Raw genomic sequence first — 21,266 nt, 5'->3', positions numbered from 1 at the left:
TCACGGGTGCCATGGCTTTCGTCCCCCCCCTCCCCCCCCCCCCTCCACATCCTCCATTGCACTGACCAGGTCTTACAAACTACAGTTCGCATCCAGACACAGTTCACGAATATAGACATCTGATGATACAGACATAAGATACTGTGGACATCTGTATTTGTGGTAGACAATCACATCTGTATTTGCTATCATTACTGTAAGATAAACGTATTGTGTACTGAGAATACACATGTCCACTCCTACTTTGATTCAATTTAACGCTACCTGTGTTAAGAAACCACCATTCTCTTCGCTAACCCAGTGTCTTGGCCGCTATTTTGATCTTCCAAGCGTGGCCTGGAGATGTTTGGTAAATTTGCGAGGCAACTAATAAGATAACATCTGAATACATGCGTACACACCCGGCCACAGATATACACGTAAATCAGGTCTATTGATAGCAGGGACTCCACAGTGACACTGGGCGACGACTTGACCAGTAACGATCCCACCGTGAGGCTGAAGATCTGTTGTCGGTACTTGGAGCGTTGTCCGCCCGGCAAGCTCAATCAGCGCACGCCGGGGATTTTCGCGGTTAGGGATCCAGTTAGGGCTATGATCAGAAATATTTGCTGTCAAAAAAAAAGCCAATGCTTCAGGACTGGACTGGGACGGAAAACACTAATCTCCAAGCAGATCTATCGGTGGTATGGCAGACCTGTATTTTGGTACTGCTATAGATCTGCTTGGAGATTAGCCAGACTAGATGACGGGCGGGCCCGCGGTATGGATACCAGAAATCAATGTGATATCGTGATCGCAAATATTTTGAAGGCGAGGGTTATTGCAGGGAAGGCCTTGACAAACGGACTTATCTGGAGCAAATTGAATCGACCTGTCAATCGGACGTCCCTTAATTAAAGGTGTGTTGACTGACGTAAACACTGCTGCCCTATGGTTGTTACGTAACGTAAGATGCTCCCTCCCCCACACACACCTGCTAGGAGACATTGAAATGTAAGACTCACGAAAAAAAATCAGAAAAAACTTCATGAAATCAAACTTTATTGCACAACAATAGCAACGGATACAATGTGTGACAAATCAAACAGTACTATAAACGAGTATAATATCTACTCCATGCTATTTATAGGAACAGGTACAGTATATACTGCAAAGTAAAAGTATGACGATCAGAATGCACACAGGACACATTGTGTTGCTTAAGTACCGACAACGGAGGTGTCCACCTTCTGGAGAGGTGGTAGTAAGGACAAGACACCAGCTAACTAGAGAACATTTGCATCTAACTATATCCCCAAACTCACTGGACACGCGGCACGTTAGCGACCTCGCTACGACCGAGCGATTTGACAGCGCGCTCAACGAATTTCATCGATTAAAAAAAAACAAATCTTTTACGCTTCATGTGTTTTGTTGTCTTTTTGGTCATACTTGCACGCTTCGCATGATATTCCCGTTATAAAGTCAAAAGTAACGCAAAAATCGAATTTAGGACGCAGCGAGGTCGCCAGCGTGCCGCGGGTCCAATGAGAGGGGGGCTTATGGTATCTGTAGAAATGTAATAACGACACATCTATAAATGGTTTAAGCCGATTTGGCACAAATAGCGACAAACAAAAGCAGTGAGTGTATTCTCCATCCTTCAGCTTCAAAAAGTAGACCGCTCTGTCGTCGCTGACAAAGTGGCATTGTCACATTCGGTTGAAGGTCACCAGGTCAATGACACCTGCACGCACATCACACCTGCCCATTGTGTACCTGCCAGCCCCTCACCTGTCTCACCTGGCGGCGGCACACTTCTGTGGAGCACCGCACTGTCTACCTGTCTGTAGCTCGAGCTGTATTGTTCCGCAGGTATAACTAACCGCCCTCCGGCTTCTCTCCAAGCAGAGGTTTGGTGGAGGAGATTGTGACCTTTTTATCATGACCGGTTTTTGTCGGCACTCTCCACCAAACAGAAAACAATAGAGAATGGGGCATGTGGTAAAATGGTCACAATCTTCTCCACAAACCTCTGCTTGGAGAGTACCTCCAGCTAATCTGGTACGTAGCGGTGGATGTCTGTTTGAAGAATTTGTTGCAGCCCGAATGAGGTAAAAGATGAAGCATATTTTTTGTATACGGCGGTTTATGTAATTGCGATGGAAATATTATTTTTAAGATCGTTTTGTATAAAAGTTTCCTCACGTTGAACTAGTACTGAAAGCATCAGTTTCCTTATGAGTTAATCAAGGATGTTTTTTCTTCAGTTTTCTGAGCTGACATCATCTCTTACCTAAATCATCAGGGTAGTCCCTTCAGTTAACATATCATAAAAGCAGATGTTTGGGTGAAGGATCGTAACATCTTCTGACTGTCGATCTTTTCTGACGGCTGACTCACCCCAACATGTCCACAGACACTGGACCGGAGTGCGGCTAGCTGTCAGAAAGGCCAGTAAAAACCTACGATCTACCACCTCAACATCTGCTTGGAGGTTATCCTTGCTGCATTTTCCACGCCCGCACGACAAGCCCCAGTTCTCCCAGATCTCCAAGCAGATGTGGAGAGGCAAGATCGTAACGTTTCTCACGCTACGGTTTCCCGGAACACTGGGGCTTTCTAGAACATTGAAGAAAGGAGCGGTGCTCGGCGTAAACGTTAAACGTGAACGTAAGAAACGTTACGATTTCGCCTTTCCACATTTGCTTGTAGTGGCGTCAAATTGGCGTTCGACCCAGACTCCCAACGTCCTGTGCTCGTGTCTCTTGGCAGGCCACCGACGTTGTGCCCTTACGAAAGACACTTTACAGCAACAACAATCTTTATTGACACAACAAAAGTACAGCGACTTTCGTAAGGTCTACTACATTTACATGACCTTCCTCACTTCACCCAGGTGTAAAGATGGGTACCTGACTTCGGGAGGTAAAAGGTGGTGGAAGCCTCCTAATACGGTGCCCTGGACACAGTGGATAACAACCCACGGCCTCCAACAGGCTATGGGACTACCTTTACCTTTACCTAGTAATCGCTTCAACACCTTACAAACGGTTTAAAAATCGGTGCGAAGCGTGCCCGTCCAGACACGGAATTCCCTTCCCCGCGCCACTAGGTTTATTAGACATTCATCGTTGAGACTGCCTGCAGAAGTGTGGGTTGCTTACTCTCCAAGCAGAGGGGTGGGTCCGGCAGGTTTTTGACGTGTTCTTGGGCGTTTTCGTCGGGCTTTCTATTTTGTCTTTTTTTTTTTGTCTAGCCAACCCTCATGTGTAAAAAAATGACAAAATAGAAAGCCCGACAAAAACGCCTAAAAACACGTCAAAAACCTGCCGGACCCACTCCTCTGCTTGGAGAGTATGGGTTGCTGAGACAAAAAAAAAACTTTTCACATCTGCTTGAACACCGTATTCTCCCCCAAGACCCCGTATGCGTGACATTTCCCGCGCGGCGGCTGGATCTGAGAGCGGACAAAGGCCAGCGGACGGACAAAAGGGCCGTTCTGTCCTCCCGACTGTAGCCGACTCCATAAATAAAGTTACCCTTTGTCCAAGACCCGCGGCCGTGATTTGTGTCCGCGGCACATTTCGTGGTTACTAGACTCGGCCGGTGACGGAACAGAATGGCAGAAATTCAAGGCCAAACGGGGTGAATAATTCACCGCAGAGCCACAGACAAACAAGTTTGTTGCTTCGTATAGTAGGGATAATTATAGATTACACCGTCCTTGATTACACTTAGTATTATTTTCTTTTATTAGGCCATGACATCCCATGGGCATATATGGATGACATCCCATGGGCACCCCAAAACTGATGCGAGCGTGTGAACAAAAGAAAAGTTTTGAGGGAAAGGTAGTAACTTCATTGTGAGCTAAGTGGTCAGGAAGGTTGAACAAATGTCTGAACACACATAACATAAAATGTTCAACGTGCAAGAAGTTTAATTTACGATAAATTCAGTAATTTTGAGATAGAAAAAGAGCCATTTTATCATCAGTATCCATTGTCCAATATTTTTATCAATGCACTGTATAGATTTCTTCAGTCTGCAGCGTCTTTGTGCCATTCACGGTGTGGCTGCAAACTTCGGTCTGGCTATACTTTGCCTTTGGTAATCGTCGATTTCAAAACTTTCTGTCTTTTTATTTACAAGTACAACAAAGCCTTCTTCGAACCGCAGCCAACAGTCTTAAGACAAACGCACAAGACGTGAGAAAGTCAGGCACATCTTCCTAACCTTTCCTTCTGCCTTAACCTTGACGTGATCTGAAGGTCGACGCCCTCCCCCCCTACAAAGCCGTCCCGCTGTTTGGCATGTGACGTTATGGACACGCCGTCAACAATACAACCCTCACAATGCGCGCACGGCGTGTCGAGTTAGAGCGGTCCTTAAGCCAACTCGGGAAGACATCTCGAGAATTCTGGACCCATTGACGCCTCTCAAGACGCTTTGTGCCAAGGTAAACACGCCACGGATTTGTCAAGCACTCTTGCAGATCAGACTCACCTTGACATTGTTACTTCAGGTGGTGGGCCCACAACGGTGACAAGGTAACATGGCCGCCGACAGGTCTATGGGGCTTTTGAGAAGAGAAGTCAGACCTGACAACAATAAAGGACTGTCTGTAGACTGTCGTGTAGTGACAGCGCGGTCACATTCGTTGTAGATTGATTTTGTACGATTTTGATGTTGTAGAAACATGCTATGACAAAACTAATCTTCGACAAGGATTAAGGACAGCCTGTTCAATAACGAGACGGCTGAATTTTGTACGGCACATGCGCGACTATCCAAAGATTGTGAATAATATAAAGCCTTTGTCACACGTGTCCGTATATACAAGCCCGCGTGAGTTGCGTATCAACATGTTTTTGGTTTAGGTTAAGTTTGCAGCCGAATAAGTAATTTCTTTGGTTTGGTAACTAGACTGCTCAACGGAGGGTCAAAGTAGAAAACAACTTCCTCCCCGCAAACTTTACCTAAACCAACAAAATGTTACAGCGGAACTCATACGTACTTGAATATACGCACACGTGTGACAGGGCCCTAACAGGGCCCTTCTTCGTACCTCGCTGGGTTGCAGGCTCCTTGACGGACGTTTTGATATCGTCTTCTTTTGAGAGTGAGACTGACACTTGCTGATTTCTGCTGTGTTCTGATGGACCCCGTTTTCTATATCATGATTTTCTAGCGAACCGCCCAATTGACCAAAAGTGGTATCATTCGTCTTCCACTGTCTCGGAAAAAGATGCCGAACCCAATAAGTAGAACCTAGTGTAAGTAGTTATGAGTTGAGTGGTCACATGTCTACTGTTCAACATTATCTGTCCGTCCTCTCCGTGTTACATGTACATGTACTTGCAATTAGCCTACGGGCAGCAATTTGCAATAAAGCTTTCTTATTGACAGCGATGAACAGGGTCATCCCGGAAAGGATGTAGGGGATGATACATCTACAATTTTCTACGACTTCATTGGCTCGACGGGGCCATTCTTCAAACTTATTGAATAAACTGGAAGGCTTTCCGTCAACAACAACTTGCCTTGACAGCTCCCTTTCTACAGTCAATAGCGAACTTCAGCACAAAGAACATCGCCAGAGTTTGGTGTCATCAGAGACATAGTTTACTTCAATAGAAATGTTCACATAATTGTAAATCTTACAGCGAAGGGTTCATGTATGTAAACAGGTCGTACAGTACTACATTCCTCTGTCGTTCCACACTGAATAACTACACTGTGACAGTTGGTGACGAACACTCAATGGGTTTCGATGTCTTGAAGGGTGACCAAAGTCCAGGTTTCCTTTCGTAATGTACACTTTTATCGTACACTTAAATGTTTTGTATATAAAGATTTTTAATCAGTATTCAATGCGTACATGTAGTCAGGGAATCGTCTTTAGAATCAGGACCAGAGGCGGTGCAGATTTCTGACGCCCCCCTCCCCCATGACACGTAACAGTACCACAAATGAAACGCCTGTTGCAACATCCCCAGCATGGCGAGCCGTCTCATCCCAGACTGATAGAATATGTTAGTACACACCATACTCGTCTTCCACACACATGTCCATGTGTAAGTTTAGCATGATTCCGCCGGATATCCTAAGACCGCCACACGTTGAAGAAAGAGAATTTACAGAGATCTGCTATATAAATGCCGCATCAATAATCCCCGAGGTATACACGCTTTAGATATCCAGGTGTTCAAGACATGATCTAGACAACACCGTTTTTTTATGTGTCCGCCTTAGGGTATCCGTCGAAACTATGAGGGTTGATGCAACCACGAATATTTGACAGTTCAAGATTGACATAATATAACGACGGTCTGTTTTTTTGCGAACGACACGACTTGATACTTCCACATGAACGAACCGTCAAGGAAAGAAATAAGTAGAAACAAAAGAATATACACATTTTGCACATGAAGTTGGCCTATATGGCTATGTAGGGCAAGAAGCCTTTCTTGGTTATGAACAAATAACTTTCGGACTCTGAACTTGACATTATAACCCGACCTTGACCTCTGCCCTAGAGTCCTGACCTGCGACCTTGACCTCTGCCTAGAGTCTTGACCTTGACCTCTGCCTTAGAGTCCTGACCTTGACCTCTGTCCTAGAGTCCTGACCTTGACCTCTGCCCTAGAGTCCTGACCTTGACCTCTGCCCTAGTGCCCCGGATCTATATGGTCTATGGGTTCCTCGTCGTTGCAGTCGAAGTCGTAGTCGTCCAGCGGCGGCGTGTGCGTGGGCTCGGGGGCGGACGGGCGGTCCGGCATGTGGATGATGGCGATGGGCGGCAGCCGCATGCCCTTAAACCGCGGCTTCCGGCAAGGGTCCGAGCGAGTTCTGCGCCGCTGCCGGGACAGCGCCGACTCGAACCCCGTCGAGACGGCCAACAAGTCCGCGTCGAAGTCCACCCTGGTGGTCGCGTTGTTGTTGTCTCTCTTCAAGGAGAGTCTCTCCATTTTCCCGTACAGGTTGTTATCCGAGGCGTGGCCGCGCAATCCTCTCGGCGACGGCAGCGGGCTGTCACACTCCGGGGGCGACATGCTCGACAAAACGTCCTCGCTCTCGTAGAACTGTCTCGAGTCGGCCGCTACAGGGTCCTCCTCGTCTTCCTTCAAGTCTTCCTTCGCGCCGTCTTGTCTCCTTATCCCCGGCAAGGGCGCGAACTTCTTCAGGGAGAGCTCGGCGTCCCTGTCGGTGCCGATGTCCTCCTGTTGCCGCACGATCTGCACGATCTCGTCGATGTCATCTCCTCCCGGGCGGCGCTGGCGGGAGAACTGCGAGTAGTCCGCGCCCGACGCCTCCCGCATCAGCGCCTGGCCGCCGTTCTCCATATCGGTGTTCCCGCACGCTCACACGGGACGTCCGGGGGACTCCCGTTGCCAGGGGCGACAGCTGGGTTACTCCGGTCCACTGCAAGGAGAGAGAAAAGACGAACAACAGTTACTTTCAGTTGGCGTGTTGACTCGGTGACGGTCAATGGTAGACAGGCCGACAGTAGACAGAGTGGGCACTGTGAACTTGTACATGCGTACTTGCACGCTTTCTAACTCCCACAAGTATACAGTAACACGACGGTCTGATCTCCAAACAGATGGGTGGATCCGGCTTGTTCTGTACCTCTTTTTGGGTGTATTTTTATTTCAATTTGTTGAAATACCCTTTTCTCTGCCCCCTCTGCCTACCTGATAAGAAAGCGCACTACTAGAGAGGCGCACGAAACGCTGCAAAAGACGTACAAATCCAATATATTTTGAATTATCGTCTTCTGAGCGGCTTTAAATCAATACGTACTCTGAATTTCAACCAGATAATAACCTTCTTGATTTGTAAGCGTAAGTCTTCCAGAGTGTGGGACAATACCAACATACTTCAGACTCAACAAAACATTTTGTAAACATATTTCAACAACTTCAAAGCCGGCTCCACACGTCTGCTTGGAGATGACTGGTAACCCTACAAGCGTGCGGACCAGTTGTGCAGAGATAAACAGGTGTCGCGCCGTCGCCATGGTAACGCAGACGATAATGCACCGTGAGACCGCAGACCGCGGCTAGCCTCCACGGCTAACGTCACGTAAACGGTCGTCGCCATTTTGGAACGGCCATCGCCTTATCGCTGACCATAATTAATTGATTTTGATTATGGTTAATTTTTTTTCTTCTATGTATTTCAGTTTTGCGTTTTGTGTAAGCCTTCATGTGTGTTTTGACATGCTTTGTGAAAATTTGTATTGAATTTTGAATATTGTTCTCAGGGCTTAACCTTTGTAATAGCCTTCGGCTAGTTGGGTAGCCCTGGCTGTACTTTTTTACAGCCAAATGAATAAATCAAATCGCTGACCATGGGTCACGTTTTCTACAAGATCGGCCATCGGTACCCCGTAGTTTTAACAAACTCGGCCTGAGCTCCACCTCTCAACTCTGCATCCATTTTTTGACATAATTAAGTCCTCTTCGTATTGTATGTAGTATGATTGTCTATTTTTGTAATTTTGACTGCTATATATTTCAATGTTTACCGTTATATCTAATCAATAAATAGTTCGTAGTTGTTGATATTCCACGACAATTGCTATGCATTGTTCCTGATGCAATTGTTGTGCAATAAACTTTTACTTGACTCAAAATATCCCCATTATATGACCCAGGTTCTGTTGGATTGTAATGCTGCTTCGCGTTTTAGCCGATGGGTGAAAATTGTGATCAAGCACAATCGTAGTCAGCCAAATGAGAACGTCAGTCACGCTCATAAAGCCTGTTGTTGAGGCTATGAGTTACATGTTGTTCGTTATTTGCTTGTTTTTCACAGTCGGGTGGGTTTGAATGAACCTGACCGCTAGGACTGGAATTTTCAAGCCTTAACCATTCAATCAATCAATCAATCAATCACCCTGACAGGTGCGTTTTGTATGTTTGCTGTGGGTGAATTCTGGTCACTGACAAGCAGTCATAACCTTATAGGGTTAAAACGTTTATAAGCTCATTGATTTCATATCCACACGTATGGTGTCTACTAAACTACATTTCAAGCCACAAACGTGGTCACAGGAAGAAATGAAACATATGACATTAAAACTGAGTTGAGTCCGTAGCTGCACTCCGAGATAGTATCTACAACTGTTACTTAAGAACAAATCTCGTTACATCATTAACCATTGGTAAAATAGTTAAGGTTAGCGTTTTTGATGCCGTAGGAGCAGTGAATTGTCTTCCACTGTGTGTAGGGTATTCTCCTTCCACCGCCTTTACCACACGTATCCATTTACGTCTTGATGGAGTGAGGAAAGTCCCAAAGACACAACGTCTAACCAGTAGTAAAAACATTTACGTCCTCCGCCACAAAAGTGGTCACGACAACGACACAGTTTAACGTTCAAGAGATCGGTCACCATGGCAACGTACGACTCAACAATGCAAAACACAAACAAACATAACCATGTGACGTTACCTCTCACACCTCCGTCTTTACTGTTATTAGGCTCTATGGTGTCCTTGGTCTGACTTACATAATAGAACCTGAATATGGGAGGCCTATTGAAACTACGCCTTGTGTTAGTCATTCTCGTTGTTTTTATTGTCCAAATATCTGATATAACAACGCTGCCCCGATGCCATGTCCTCCGCCATACAAGGGGTCACGACAACGGCAAAGTTTAACGTGTTACAGATTGGTCTCCATAGCGACGCACGACTCAACAATGCTAAGCACAAACAAATATAACCATGTGACGTTACCTTCCACACCTCCGTCTTTACAAGGACAGTATATTTTAGACTCTATAGTGTCCTTGGTCTTACATAACAGAATCTCTCTATATATATAGAAGGTCTATTGAAATTCAGCCTTTTGTCATTCATTCTCGTTGGTTTCCTTGTCTGAATATCTTTTATGATAACGATGTCCCGAGGTCATGTTTACTCAAACGTGTCGATAACTTATCTATAGTGTACTTAGTCTTTCATAACTGAATATATATATATATATTGAAGGCCTATTCAAATTCAACCTTTTGTTATTCTTTCATCATTCTCGTTGGTTTCATTGTCTGAATATCTTATATAATAACAATTTCCCGAGGCCAAAGTATGAGTGACTTTCTACATGTATAATGTCCTTGGTCTTTCATGACTGAACCTATGTACATATAGAAGGTCTATTGAAATTCAGCCTTTTGTTATTCACTCTCGTTGGTTTTATTGTCTGAATATATTATATAATAACGATGTCCCGATGCCATGCTTACTCAACAGTGTCAATGACTTATCTATAATGTACTTAGTTCTTCATACCTGAACATATATATAGAGAGAGAGGCCTATTGAAATTCTCGTTGGTTTTATTGTCTGAATATCTTATATGATAACGATGTCGTGATACATCGTTACATTTGTTACATTTGTTACTTTTATTTGGCTTGTTTTATGTAAGTCATTAGTTTGTCATATTATCTTGAAGTACATTACCTCGCACTTTTATCACTATTGTACCTAAGTTGTTCAGTAGCTTTTATATTTTGTCACTTCAGTATGTATTGATTATGTATGCCTACACTAGGCTACAGGGCACGTTGAAAACCGCCCTTCTGGCGATATGTTAGGCCCTGGATAAATAAATAAAAATGAAATAAAATGATACAGTGTTTACTCAACAGTGTCAATGCACACATAGCTACAGGCCTATGAGATACAACTGGACAGCGGATCTCTACCAAGATACCCGAAAAATTGACCGAAAGCGCGGCTGAATGGTCTATTAGGACCGGGCATCTAGGTGGGCATAGATCGCCATTCACCCACTTAGCGCCTAACCTTCAGCTCATTGTTGCAGGACATAATCCCAACTAAATATTTTCTCGCGTTATCGGTGGCTGTGCACGCTAGCTTAGCGCCGACGCGCCGGGCACAATCCCTGGCTTACGGCGGTGTAAGGGCGAGGGAGGCCCGTACAGACCTCGCCCGTGTGACGATAAGGTCTCATGGGGAATACTCTGATCTCCAGGTAGATATTCTGAGAAATCATAACAAGATTTCATTCTGTGTGACATGTTGTTTTCTTTCCGCATAGGGGCAGTCAGCTGAAGACGTAGCAATTTTCATTTCGAATATCTACTTGATATTAAGGTTTAAGAAAAGGTTACGACAGAAAATAAGGGTCAGTAATTTGTGATTACAAACGCGGATCGGTGGCAGGGTTAATTCTAAAGATTTAGTGAGCGGTAAAATAGTTGAGAGGGTTCGACTAATCGCACAGATTACCAAATGCCGGAACACCGTCCTGACAACAACCATAGAACACTCCTGTTTGTTGTTAGTTCCGCGTTTACGTAATACTGAGGACAGCAAGGCGTCCTAAACGTAACCATCTACAAAGTCATCTTCTCTGTCTCTATCTGGACTGTCACGCCCGAAAGAAGCTGGCAGAATGATCTATGTATCGTACATAACAACTTGAGAAACTTCCCCCCATGGGACTAAGAAACAAGCCAACCAAACTCCCCCTGTTTGTTGTTAGTTCCGCGTTTACGTAATACCGAGGACAGCAAGGCGTCCTAAACGTAACCATCTACAAAATGAACTTCTCTGTCTGTATCTGGACTGACACGCCCGAAAGAAGCTGGCAGAATGATCTATGAGTCGTACATAACAACTTGAGAATGCCCTCTGTCGATGGGACTAAGAAACGAGCCGTCAGATCACCCCCTGGCAACCACCCTAGACGCACCTGACTGGACATTTCTGTTTGTTTGTAGTTCCATGTTTACGTATTACCGGGAATAACAAACATCCTGAACCATCATCCAGACTGACATACCGCGAAAACGATGACAGAACGATACATGGTCCTACACAACAACTGAGGAATTCCTGTCCCTGACGACACTGTCGTAGAAAAAAACGGTCTGTCAAACGGTCAGTTGGAGAAGACCGTTCCATTATTTCGGTGGGAATGAAAGGGTCGGACTGTACTGTACTGAGACAACAAGGCATTTTTGTGACCATTACCGTGCTTAATTAACGCTGCTACACACGATTCTATCCCGGAATGCCGACCTATTCTGCCCCACCACGCCTAATCTCCAGGCAGATGCTAGAGTCTCCGGCTTGTTAACCGTGCGTTTCTGCAACATGCAGTACTTCTGTTTAGCTCTAGCGCTCCCACTAATCTCAGACCACCTCCACTTATCTTAGAGACCTATGAAACGCTGCGGCAAAAACTAGCGTTTAAACAAGCCGGAGCTATCAAACATCTGCTTGGAGATTCAAACCACGCCACGGTGGCTTTGTGGTCATGACAGAAGACTCACCGGTCTGCGGTTTCCGACTCGAACCCGCTGCTACAGGCCTGACTCCGCTTCTGCACCCTGTCGGCTTTTCCTCTCTTAAGGTTTGATCGCGCGCGGAAAAACGTGCGCCCCTTTTTAATCCGAGCAGCAAGGCGTCAGACAGATGTCCGGAGAGCAGCGGAGAGCCGATCTATTGTCTCCCACCACTTCACATCCCGCAAACAAAACCCTTACCTCTCTCTTCGCCCGCCGCCTCTCCAGCCAAGCGGTCGATATCCGAGGTGAAGTTGTCACGGGTGACGGGCGGGCTCCGCAGCCGCCGCGGCCATTGGCAGGGCCCGGTGGTAGCGTTAACCTCGAGGGCCTCTCGGCGGCACTTGTCCTCTTCGCGTCTGAGCGAGCAGGAGGCTCGACGGTCTATCGAGCTGGGTATCCGGATCACGGCGATATATCACGTATTTTTAGCCACGTCAAATCGTCGGTCCACACGCGAGGCTGGCTCAGTTCAGGGTTCCTGTAGCTTGCAGCTCAGTCAATGGCCGTTCCCTGAATAGCGCTGCCAGTGACATTTACGTGGCATGATAGTCAGTCAGGTTCAGATGCACGGAACAAAGCCGCCCGGCACACAATGCACACGCCTGGACCCCGGGGACGTGAGCTCCGGCCTATGCGGGCGCTGCAGACGATAGTTCGCGTTATCTCTCCTCGGTTTTAACGCGGGAAAACGCGTCCGGACGTCCGGCGGTTCACCTGTGACCCTGTGGTGACGGCTGAACGTCGCGCTGCCACCTCAGCTCACCTCCTTGTTTGTTTTCTGCCTTATTTTTGTGAATGCGCCCATCCTTCCGCACAAAACCCTCCGTCCTGAGTCAACACCATTAGCCCGCGGTTCTGCAGCGCCCATTCAGGCCCGGTCGTGACGCGGCGCCGTCGTCCGATCAACTCTCGACCAGTTCCTCTCGACCAGGCCGACACTTCTCCCGTAACGACTGAGATTAAACGATCCTAGGCAGTTTTAAACTATATACCATCTTGAGTACAGAACTCTCAGAGGTGTGCGTTGTGGTCTGGAGTTTGCTCGTTCCGTGTCTTGTTCGACACGCCTGGCGACTTCAGCCCTATCAAAGGCGCTGGCGGGTATCAAAAAGAGACGTCCGCGCATTCAGCGGTCGGTGTTTACTGCGCCAATAGAAGCGGCACACCTAGCGCAGCACCTATACAACATACGGTCACCACAGGTGATACAAAGGTGTTCTCTCTCTACCTGTGCCGACATACCTGTGCGACTCTGGCTCTGAGAACGTCGGCGTTTTTACGACTTTAACATTCCTGGCGTTACGGGTGGGAGGGGGGCGCCTTTCCGACACAGATCGTGGTGATATAATATACAAGCCACATTAATGTCCGATCTCGACTTGACAGGTTAAGTGGGTGATTACATCTTGACAACGCCACCATGTGCAAACACTCGGCTCGTAAAATACAGTTATTAAATGTGGATAATGGGGCGGTGACACGACCCGCGCCCCTGCCGCCGGGAGACCGGGGGGCCCGGGAAAAACGTGCGGCAAGTTTGGTCAAACGTTCGGTCAGAACCGCTACAACAAGCGGCGAATAACGACAGAGACGTTGTTTGACGAAAATAATGCTTAATCGTGCGTTGCGTATGTCGTGTAGCCAAGTACTCGTCGTGGATTGGAATCGTCCTAACCAAATATTTTCGGTGCCGTCGGCGTAACTATTTTCGCGTTTCTATCCGCGTGTTTACCGGTTACGCAACGGCACCACTCAATAAATAAGTAAACACGCCACTCGTGTGGACGATTGAACAACAGTCCCGTCAGAAAACCGCTTCCTCGGGTAGAATCTCTCCATCCAGACTCTCATGCACGTGTCCAATGGAAACGCGTCAAGCTTGCTAATCCGAAATTCAATGTTGAAGGAAACATGTGATAAATGTGCGGAAAGTGAAGTTATTTTTCTGGCGACGTTAAACACGTAGCGAACAAACACACCAATGCTGCGTACAAAGCAGCCCGGCTTAGCGACACGTTTGTTCTGCAAATCCTCCTCCTTACCACGGCTATCATTGTCCCGTCTCGGGAGAAAGTTCTTAGACGCCGTCGGAACGTCGGACGGAGGTGGTGAAGACGACGTCATCGTCTCGAGACGACGACGTCATCTCAGGCTGTTCTTCCTGTCGCTAAGACGCGGCAGTTTCAGCTCGTTGTCTTGAGGAGAGCCGAGAGAATGTCTCCGGACACTTAAAGGATCGCGGGGTATCTTCAGCGACGTCCCGTCGTGGAGACTGCCGCGCCTGGGCGTCGTCATGGGGACCACCGTTTCCATGGCAACGTCCTCCCGACTCTGAGACTTGCCTCTGGGCTGGATCATCTGTTCTCGTTGAATACGCTGGGGAGGGGGAGGGGGGTCTCTGGGTGTGGAGGGGGTCTTTGGCCGCATGGGGCTGGGAGTCTTCCTGCTGTCCCTGGGGCTGATGACGATCTTGGGGACGGTCGCGCTGTACGTCCTGTCGCCGTCCCCTCCCCCCATCTGTGCGCTGAAGCCGCAGCTGTCCTCCTCATCCTCGTCTTCGGAGTTCATGTCCTCGTACCTGTCGCAGTCGGAGCCGTGGTCCCAGGGGGACAGGCTTCCCTGCGTGGCGGCGGCCGGGATCTCCGGCAGCGGGCGGAACCGCTGCATGCCCTGCGCCGCCGGGGTCTCCTCCAGGAACCGGTCCCGAACCTCCTGGTGACGTACAAACTCCAGGAAGTCGTCCAGCGTCCCGTCAGGCAGCTTCCGTCCCGCCATCTTTACTCACAGAAGCAGGGCTATCAAGACGTCTTCGCGGCTCCTTAGAGAGGATCCTCCAGATGTGAGACGTCGTGGGTCCTCAAGACGCTTGTCCTTCCTCCTTAGGACGACTCCTTCCGCTGACAGACGACAGGTAGAGAGAGATACAGGCCGCGGAGACTCCTGGCAGTGTTGTGGTGCCCACGTCATGTACAGGTTATAAATGGCGATGTGACGACAAGTGGCGTGTACGAATCACCCCCTCACGCCACTCCTGTCTGCTCCACCGCGCGCTTTCATCGCCCTTCCGCCGCACTAGGACCTCTCCAGATGGAGAGCTCTCCTCTCCTCCCGGTTCGCTGCCTCCCGACTGTGGCAGACGCGCGGAACATTGTACAGAACCGCGCTGCCACCAAAATCAGCCGGGAGAGAAAGACATCACAGCCGCTACTTCAACTTGACCTCGCCATTAGTGTAGAGTGCGCGAGACAAACGTGTTCTGGGAACTTGAATGAACCGTGCTCAACACCAGCACTGTTACGTGTTGTTTCTAACCACTGTAAAGCATCACAGACCGGTAAATCTAATAGCTGTGCGGACGACAATGAGAACGGTGTCCGGTTCTGCCAGCATGCGTGCGGACACGTTCAAAGTTCTACTCAGCCGTCTTTTGCTGATGCTTAGAAGAAAGCAACAAACTCAATTCGTCGACCTTTGCGCTCCAAATCCGCCTAGGTAAATAGGGTTATGAGGTTCAAAGGTCCGGTAATTGAATTTTGTTTCTACCCCCTCTAGGAGATTATGATCCCATTATGATGATGACGCATTGTTTCCTGCATCTGTAGAAGTGGTGACATCCTACAGCTGCGACCAGTCCTTGTTCATCTGCGTCCTGTTCATGAGCTCACTGAGTTTCTATAAGTGGGCCTCTGTCATTCTATCGTGCCTTTGTATGAATCATTTCATGTAAATATTTTCATGTCAAACAGCAGCATATTGACTCGTGTTTTAGAACCTACACCAATCGTTATGCACACGCGCTGGAAGTTTAGAAAGCTTCAGAAAGATTTTAGAAATGTAACGTTGGGGTTTTGCAGTGATTTGTCGTTAAGTCAGTTAGAGAAAGAATCTCTGAAAAGATGTAAAAAAAGAACAACTTTATTCCACAACAATTACGACTTATGGCATACAGACTTTTCTCAAAAGTCAACTAGGACTCTGGTTGACTAAAATAGCAAGAACAAAGCACCACACATCTACTTGGAGGCCCCCGACAAGTGTCGCTCCCTAGCGACGAATGACGGAACGACTCTTTGCCACAGGCGTAGACAAGATGGCGGCGGAAACGTGACGTCAGTGCAATGTGGCGTCATGACGGTGACGTCACGCAAACATGTAGCTGAAGACTACTGTCCATGGTCGGAAGTGTCGTAGCGTTTGTTCTATTAATTTAAAGGCAAATTTTGACATTATCAGGGTAAACATCAACAAATATACGTTTTATTTTACCAAATTTTCTTCAAAATAACTTCCTTGTTAAGCTAAGGTCTTAACTGCGAAAGCCTCATAGACGAAGAACCCACATCGCCAGCAAGCATGTTTAAAACACCCCATTACCACATTTGCATCTCGACGCTGAAATGTAAACACAACACAACGTGCAAATCATATAACGTTAAAAATCGCACAATTCTGTGCGAACAGTAAAGATTTTAGTCCACAAAATAGCACAAAAGTTGCAGGGTATTTTTAGTCGGACACCTAGCTAGTACTTGATGACCTTTTAGTATAGAACTGGTGTGTTAAGGCCCGACTATGGCCTCCAAACCTTCTCCAGACCAAGGTTGGGAGTTAGTCGTAGGCAAGGTCATCTATGGTTGGGAGTTGGCCGGCGAAGTTGCCTACTGATCTCTAGAAGTCGTCTGTATCGGCCGACTACTCATTTTGACAAATTAAACTATTGAAAGTCATATTCTTCCTGGTTACTTGCGACCAGAGGAGTGAACTAGAGCTAAAATAAGATAGATTCCAAGCTACTCCCAACCCAGCGCCGACCTTGGTTGGGTGTGGTCGGGAGCAAAGTGGAGGGGAGGTCTTGAATGTGTGACAGGGGATTTGTGCTGTGAACCAGTTTACCCGCCATGCGACGCAAGCAAACATCAACATGTAACGGTATGTTGAGAAGTAGGTAGACCTGTCATAAGGTGTTCAAAACAACTTTCACAACAAAGTACTTCACACGGCTCCTTGAGAAACTCAGACTCACCTTGAGACCTCGCAGAGTCTTGGTCAAACCACCTGTTGCCTTGTAACGTCTTGAAGTGGTTGTAAAGTCCAAGAAGTGCGTCCGACGCACCCTCATGAATCCCTCTCTCTCACCGAGCCAACTGTGGACGACCTCAGAAATACACCTGGCTCTGCGTCTCCGGGGTTGCCTGGTTCTCTGACAGCGACAAATAAAGACTCGGTAATGAATGTACGTCGGATTAGCGTCGGATTAGCGACCGGCTGAGCTAACATGAATGTACACAAACAGTCGTCAGATACGTCGTACGATGGGTGTACGACAGCAAATGGAGCGCATTCTCGCGACAGTTGTGGATGTGCTGTACCAAAGTCCGCAAAGAAAAGGTTGTCGTGGGGTCGTGTGGCGTAACGGCAAGGTCCCGGGTTCGAAACCCCGGATGCCACCGATGTTGTGCCCTTGGGAAAGATACTTAACACGACTTTCCTCACTTCACCCAGGTGTAGAAACGAGTATATTGTTCTCTGTGCGTGGCACTGTTAAAATAAGATTGCTGTGCCACGTCGTCCTTGTCAAAAAGCGAAATAAAAGAAAGGGACACTTCAGAAAGGGTTGCCGTACAGTGTAGATCGACTGTCGGTTCTGTCATACAAATGCAGCCTAGCTGAAAATCGTAGGACAAAATAGAATTGTACGACGTATGTGACTGTACCTCAACAACCCAGCTAGTATGTACCTAGCATATGTACTTTCTAACGAGTTTGCTCAGTGCAAAGGCTAAGAGACCACTCCTAGGGCACTGAACTTTAAGTTATCAAGGTTATGGGTTACCTGAATAAGACTGGGACAACGTATCTTCTCCCCAAGCCAGAACCATTATGATTTAAGACTAACTGACCCAAGAGGAGAAACACGCTTCCGGCGGCTAGTCGAGAACTTTCCTTACCCCATATAGACCGACCAGTGTTACAGGACCTCACGTCAAGTCCACGTACATGTACTGGTGTTAGAAAATGTTACACGTAGTGATCAATACTACAGCATCGATCAGTAAATGTTCAAAGCCGGGCACAAACAGCAAACTCTTTATACGTGACAGTATGTCCAATTGTCGTGATCTCACGGATCGAAATGTCGGGTGGGTTGTTTTTAAAGCTACGATCTGCGACGATTCAGAAACGTGTGATCGATAAGTTAAGCGCGTTGTGTGAACGTTGATGAACTGCCGATAGTCAAAAGGCACATACACGTGTTAAGGCCTGATAAATCACACTATCAGTCTGCATTAAAGTCACACGTACAACGTTATATATTCTGAATGAAAGTCGAGCTGCAAACTTCCAACACAAATATTGGACTTGCACAAATTTTCGACTTATCAACCCGGGTCTTTGTCAAGGAACGAGCAACCCAATGCTTCTGTTAGAATTTGGGTAAGTCCAATTTTTGTGTTGGCAATTTGCAGTTGAACTTTATCTTTGATTCAAGTGAGGGGCGGTAAAGAGACAGAGACAGGGAGAATGGACAAAGACACCGACAGACAGACAGACAAACAGACAAGCGGACAGAAAGATAGATAAATAGAAACAGGGAAATTATCTGTTATTCTTTTTTGAAAACTATAATCATATCCTTATGTAGCCTCCGTTGCAGACTCCTTCCGGCTGTTTTCTTTTTCAGGTTACAGTTTTATCATCACATTTTTTTTTTCTTTTTGCCGGCCGGGAAGGAAAAAAATGTAATAATAAAACTGCCACTTGAAAAAGAAAACAGCCGGAAGGAGTCTGCAACTGAGGCTATCCTTGTGTTTTTCAGGACGAAGGAGACATCACGACATAATCTGGTGAACTTGAAAACTCGAAGTCACACAAACAGAGATACAAACATTATACTTGACTCTGTTCAGGAATGCACACAACACGAGAGGGTGACAAAAAGCGTCCAATTAGGGAATGCCGCCCTCCACAGTTCCCAACCCTCGTCCCAATCATCGCCCCGTACTTACCTTCCACAGAAACGTAACCGCCAGGTGAGCTCAGGTGAGCACGGGTGAGGACAGGTGTGCCAGATTCCTCCCCACCTTGGCTGCGCAGTAAGCGGGTCGCCGGAGTTTAATTAAGCCCCGGTTTACTCTATTTAAAAGTGCAGGGCCGCCGGGTAGGGAGAGTCGGGCTACGGAATTGTGGGGATAACAAATGTCTCCGTCGTTTATCAGCAGCTGATCGGAGCCGAACCACGCGACGCTTTTTCTGTGGACAGTCCTTCAGAAATGTCTGATAAATATGATGTGTCCATATGAATAAAATAACTAGAAACAATTAATCTAGAACTGTCAAAACCCGTGTTTGATTTAGATTATTCAGAGGTAGAATAAAGAGCAAGCCACAGGCTTTTCTGACAAGGAGAACCCTAGGGCACTCCAGTAGCGTTTTCTAGTGGGCAAACTCCACTTGAGCAGCCCAAAGCTCCTCACACACAGCCCCGAGTCGACTCCGAAAACTTGTTATGTTCCTTCTATCGCCCTGTTTTGCGAGCAGATTGCGCCGTACCGTAAAGGTTTGCGCGCCAAGTCAAATATTGCCGCGCGGATTTGTCAAACTTCACAGCCTGGAAACGGACAAACACAAGTACAAACTGCGGACGTGACCGGTCAGGGGGACCGCGTACCCTCCAAGCAGAGGTTCGGCTCGGGCTGGTGTTTGACGTGTTTTGCGGGCGTTTTTGTCGGGCTTTCTATTTTGTCCCGTTCTCTTTATGTCACCAAGCCAAGTTTCAAAACGGGACAAAATAGAAAACTCGACAAAAACGCCCAAAACACGTCAAAAACCACCCGGAGCCGAACCTCTGCTTGGAGAGCAGGAAAGCGGTGATCATGGGGAACCAAACACGCACGGCAGTGTTTATAAAACGGATTATACTTGTCCAGAAAGCTTTCGATAACAAGTTAGATACTCCGGTATACTCTGATAAACTTTGTGAGACATGCCGACCAGCTAATCTCATAAACGTAACGGTGTACGTGACCTTCTTAGAGATATTGCTGCAATTCTGTTGTATACAAGACCCATAATGTTGATTTCAAACCCATAAATAATAGCCAAGAAAACCTACCTTGACAAGTTGAAAATAGCAGCCATGGTTTAGTAAACTGAACAGTGAAAAAAGACGGCCATCTCGTGCATACGGACAAAACTTGTAAACTGGTGATATATATACACCGGGAAACATCAGTCAAAGAACTGAAATATCTGGCACATGTTTATCCTTTTGTTCGGTCGTGTCAGTGCTATAAAATTAAGAGCAAAGAATTTGTCCTTATTTTTGCCTAAACAGGATGTGACCTGAACGTTATTTGCGGAATCCGACGGTGAACTTGACTTAGCCTGACAAATTGTGGCAGTTATACAGAACGTGACATCTTTACCGTTGGTTTTAACGTCATCGTTGTTTCCTAAACAGGATGGGACTTTAGCATTATTGCAGGGCACAAACAGGCCAAACACATAAACCTGACAGTGAACTTGACAAATTGCGGCAGTTATATAGCTAGATCACGGCATCTAACGGTGGTTTGAAAACTATGTATGCTATACCCAATTGCAAGACAAATATCTGACGACAAAAAAAACAGTTTAGTAAACTGTACGGCCGATATAGGTACCAATAAAGTTATATCAATTTGTGACGGGTTTTGTGGGGTGCAATGTACAGAACAAAGGACAAAAGAGCTATAATCTTAGCGGTCATTGAATGTGTCAACTCTTCTGTCATCCTCTAAATGCTTTCAAATTAGCTGCAAAACATTTGCCATTATTGTCGCATGACCAAAAATCTGGACCTTGGACGTTGCTTTGTTCTAACTGTAGACAATATATCATAGTGCAAGAACTGTACTTTTTAGGTACACATTGTTTGAGCGATGTTCTCCACGTTGAGTAAATGCAC

The 21,266-nt window shown here is 46.8% G+C and overlaps 2 protein-coding genes across 4 annotated transcripts; both read right to left on the bottom strand.

The window, feature by feature from the left end:
* Positions 1-5,587: 5,587 nt before the first annotated feature.
* LOC136434036 (uncharacterized) lies at positions 5,588-7,358 on the bottom strand. 3 transcript variants are annotated; one of them, XM_066426692.1, is made up of 2 exons: positions 6,566-7,358; positions 5,588-6,533 (listed from the first exon to the last, which is right to left on the bottom strand). In XM_066426692.1, exon 1 carries the CDS (start codon positions 7,329-7,331, stop codon positions 6,657-6,659), a length of 675 nt encoding a protein of 224 aa, XP_066282789.1. In that variant the 5' UTR covers positions 7,332-7,358; the 3' UTR covers positions 5,588-6,533; positions 6,566-6,656. The 3 variants fall into 3 exon arrangements, with proteins under 3 accessions (XP_066282789.1, XP_066282791.1, XP_066282790.1); XM_066426694.1 differs by having other exon boundaries at positions 5,588-6,513; positions 6,572-7,358; XM_066426693.1 differs by having other exon boundaries at positions 6,592-7,358.
* On the bottom strand, positions 7,358-15,538 carry LOC136434037 (uncharacterized). Its single transcript, XM_066426695.1, has 2 exons — positions 12,518-15,538; positions 7,358-7,410 (listed from the first exon to the last, which is right to left on the bottom strand). The coding sequence occupies exon 1, from the start codon at positions 15,092-15,094 to the stop codon at positions 14,462-14,464; it is 633 nt and encodes a 210-aa protein (XP_066282792.1). The 5' UTR covers positions 15,095-15,538; the 3' UTR covers positions 7,358-7,410; positions 12,518-14,461.
* Between the last annotated feature and the right edge of the window lie 5,728 nt (positions 15,539-21,266).

This window comes from Branchiostoma lanceolatum, chromosome 4, assembly GCF_035083965.1.
Source record: "Branchiostoma lanceolatum isolate klBraLanc5 chromosome 4, klBraLanc5.hap2, whole genome shotgun sequence".
NCBI lineage: Eukaryota > Metazoa > Chordata > Leptocardii > Amphioxiformes > Branchiostomatidae > Branchiostoma > Branchiostoma lanceolatum.
Note: the sequence above shows the minus strand (reverse complement) of the source record. Positions and strands in the feature narration are given on the sequence as shown.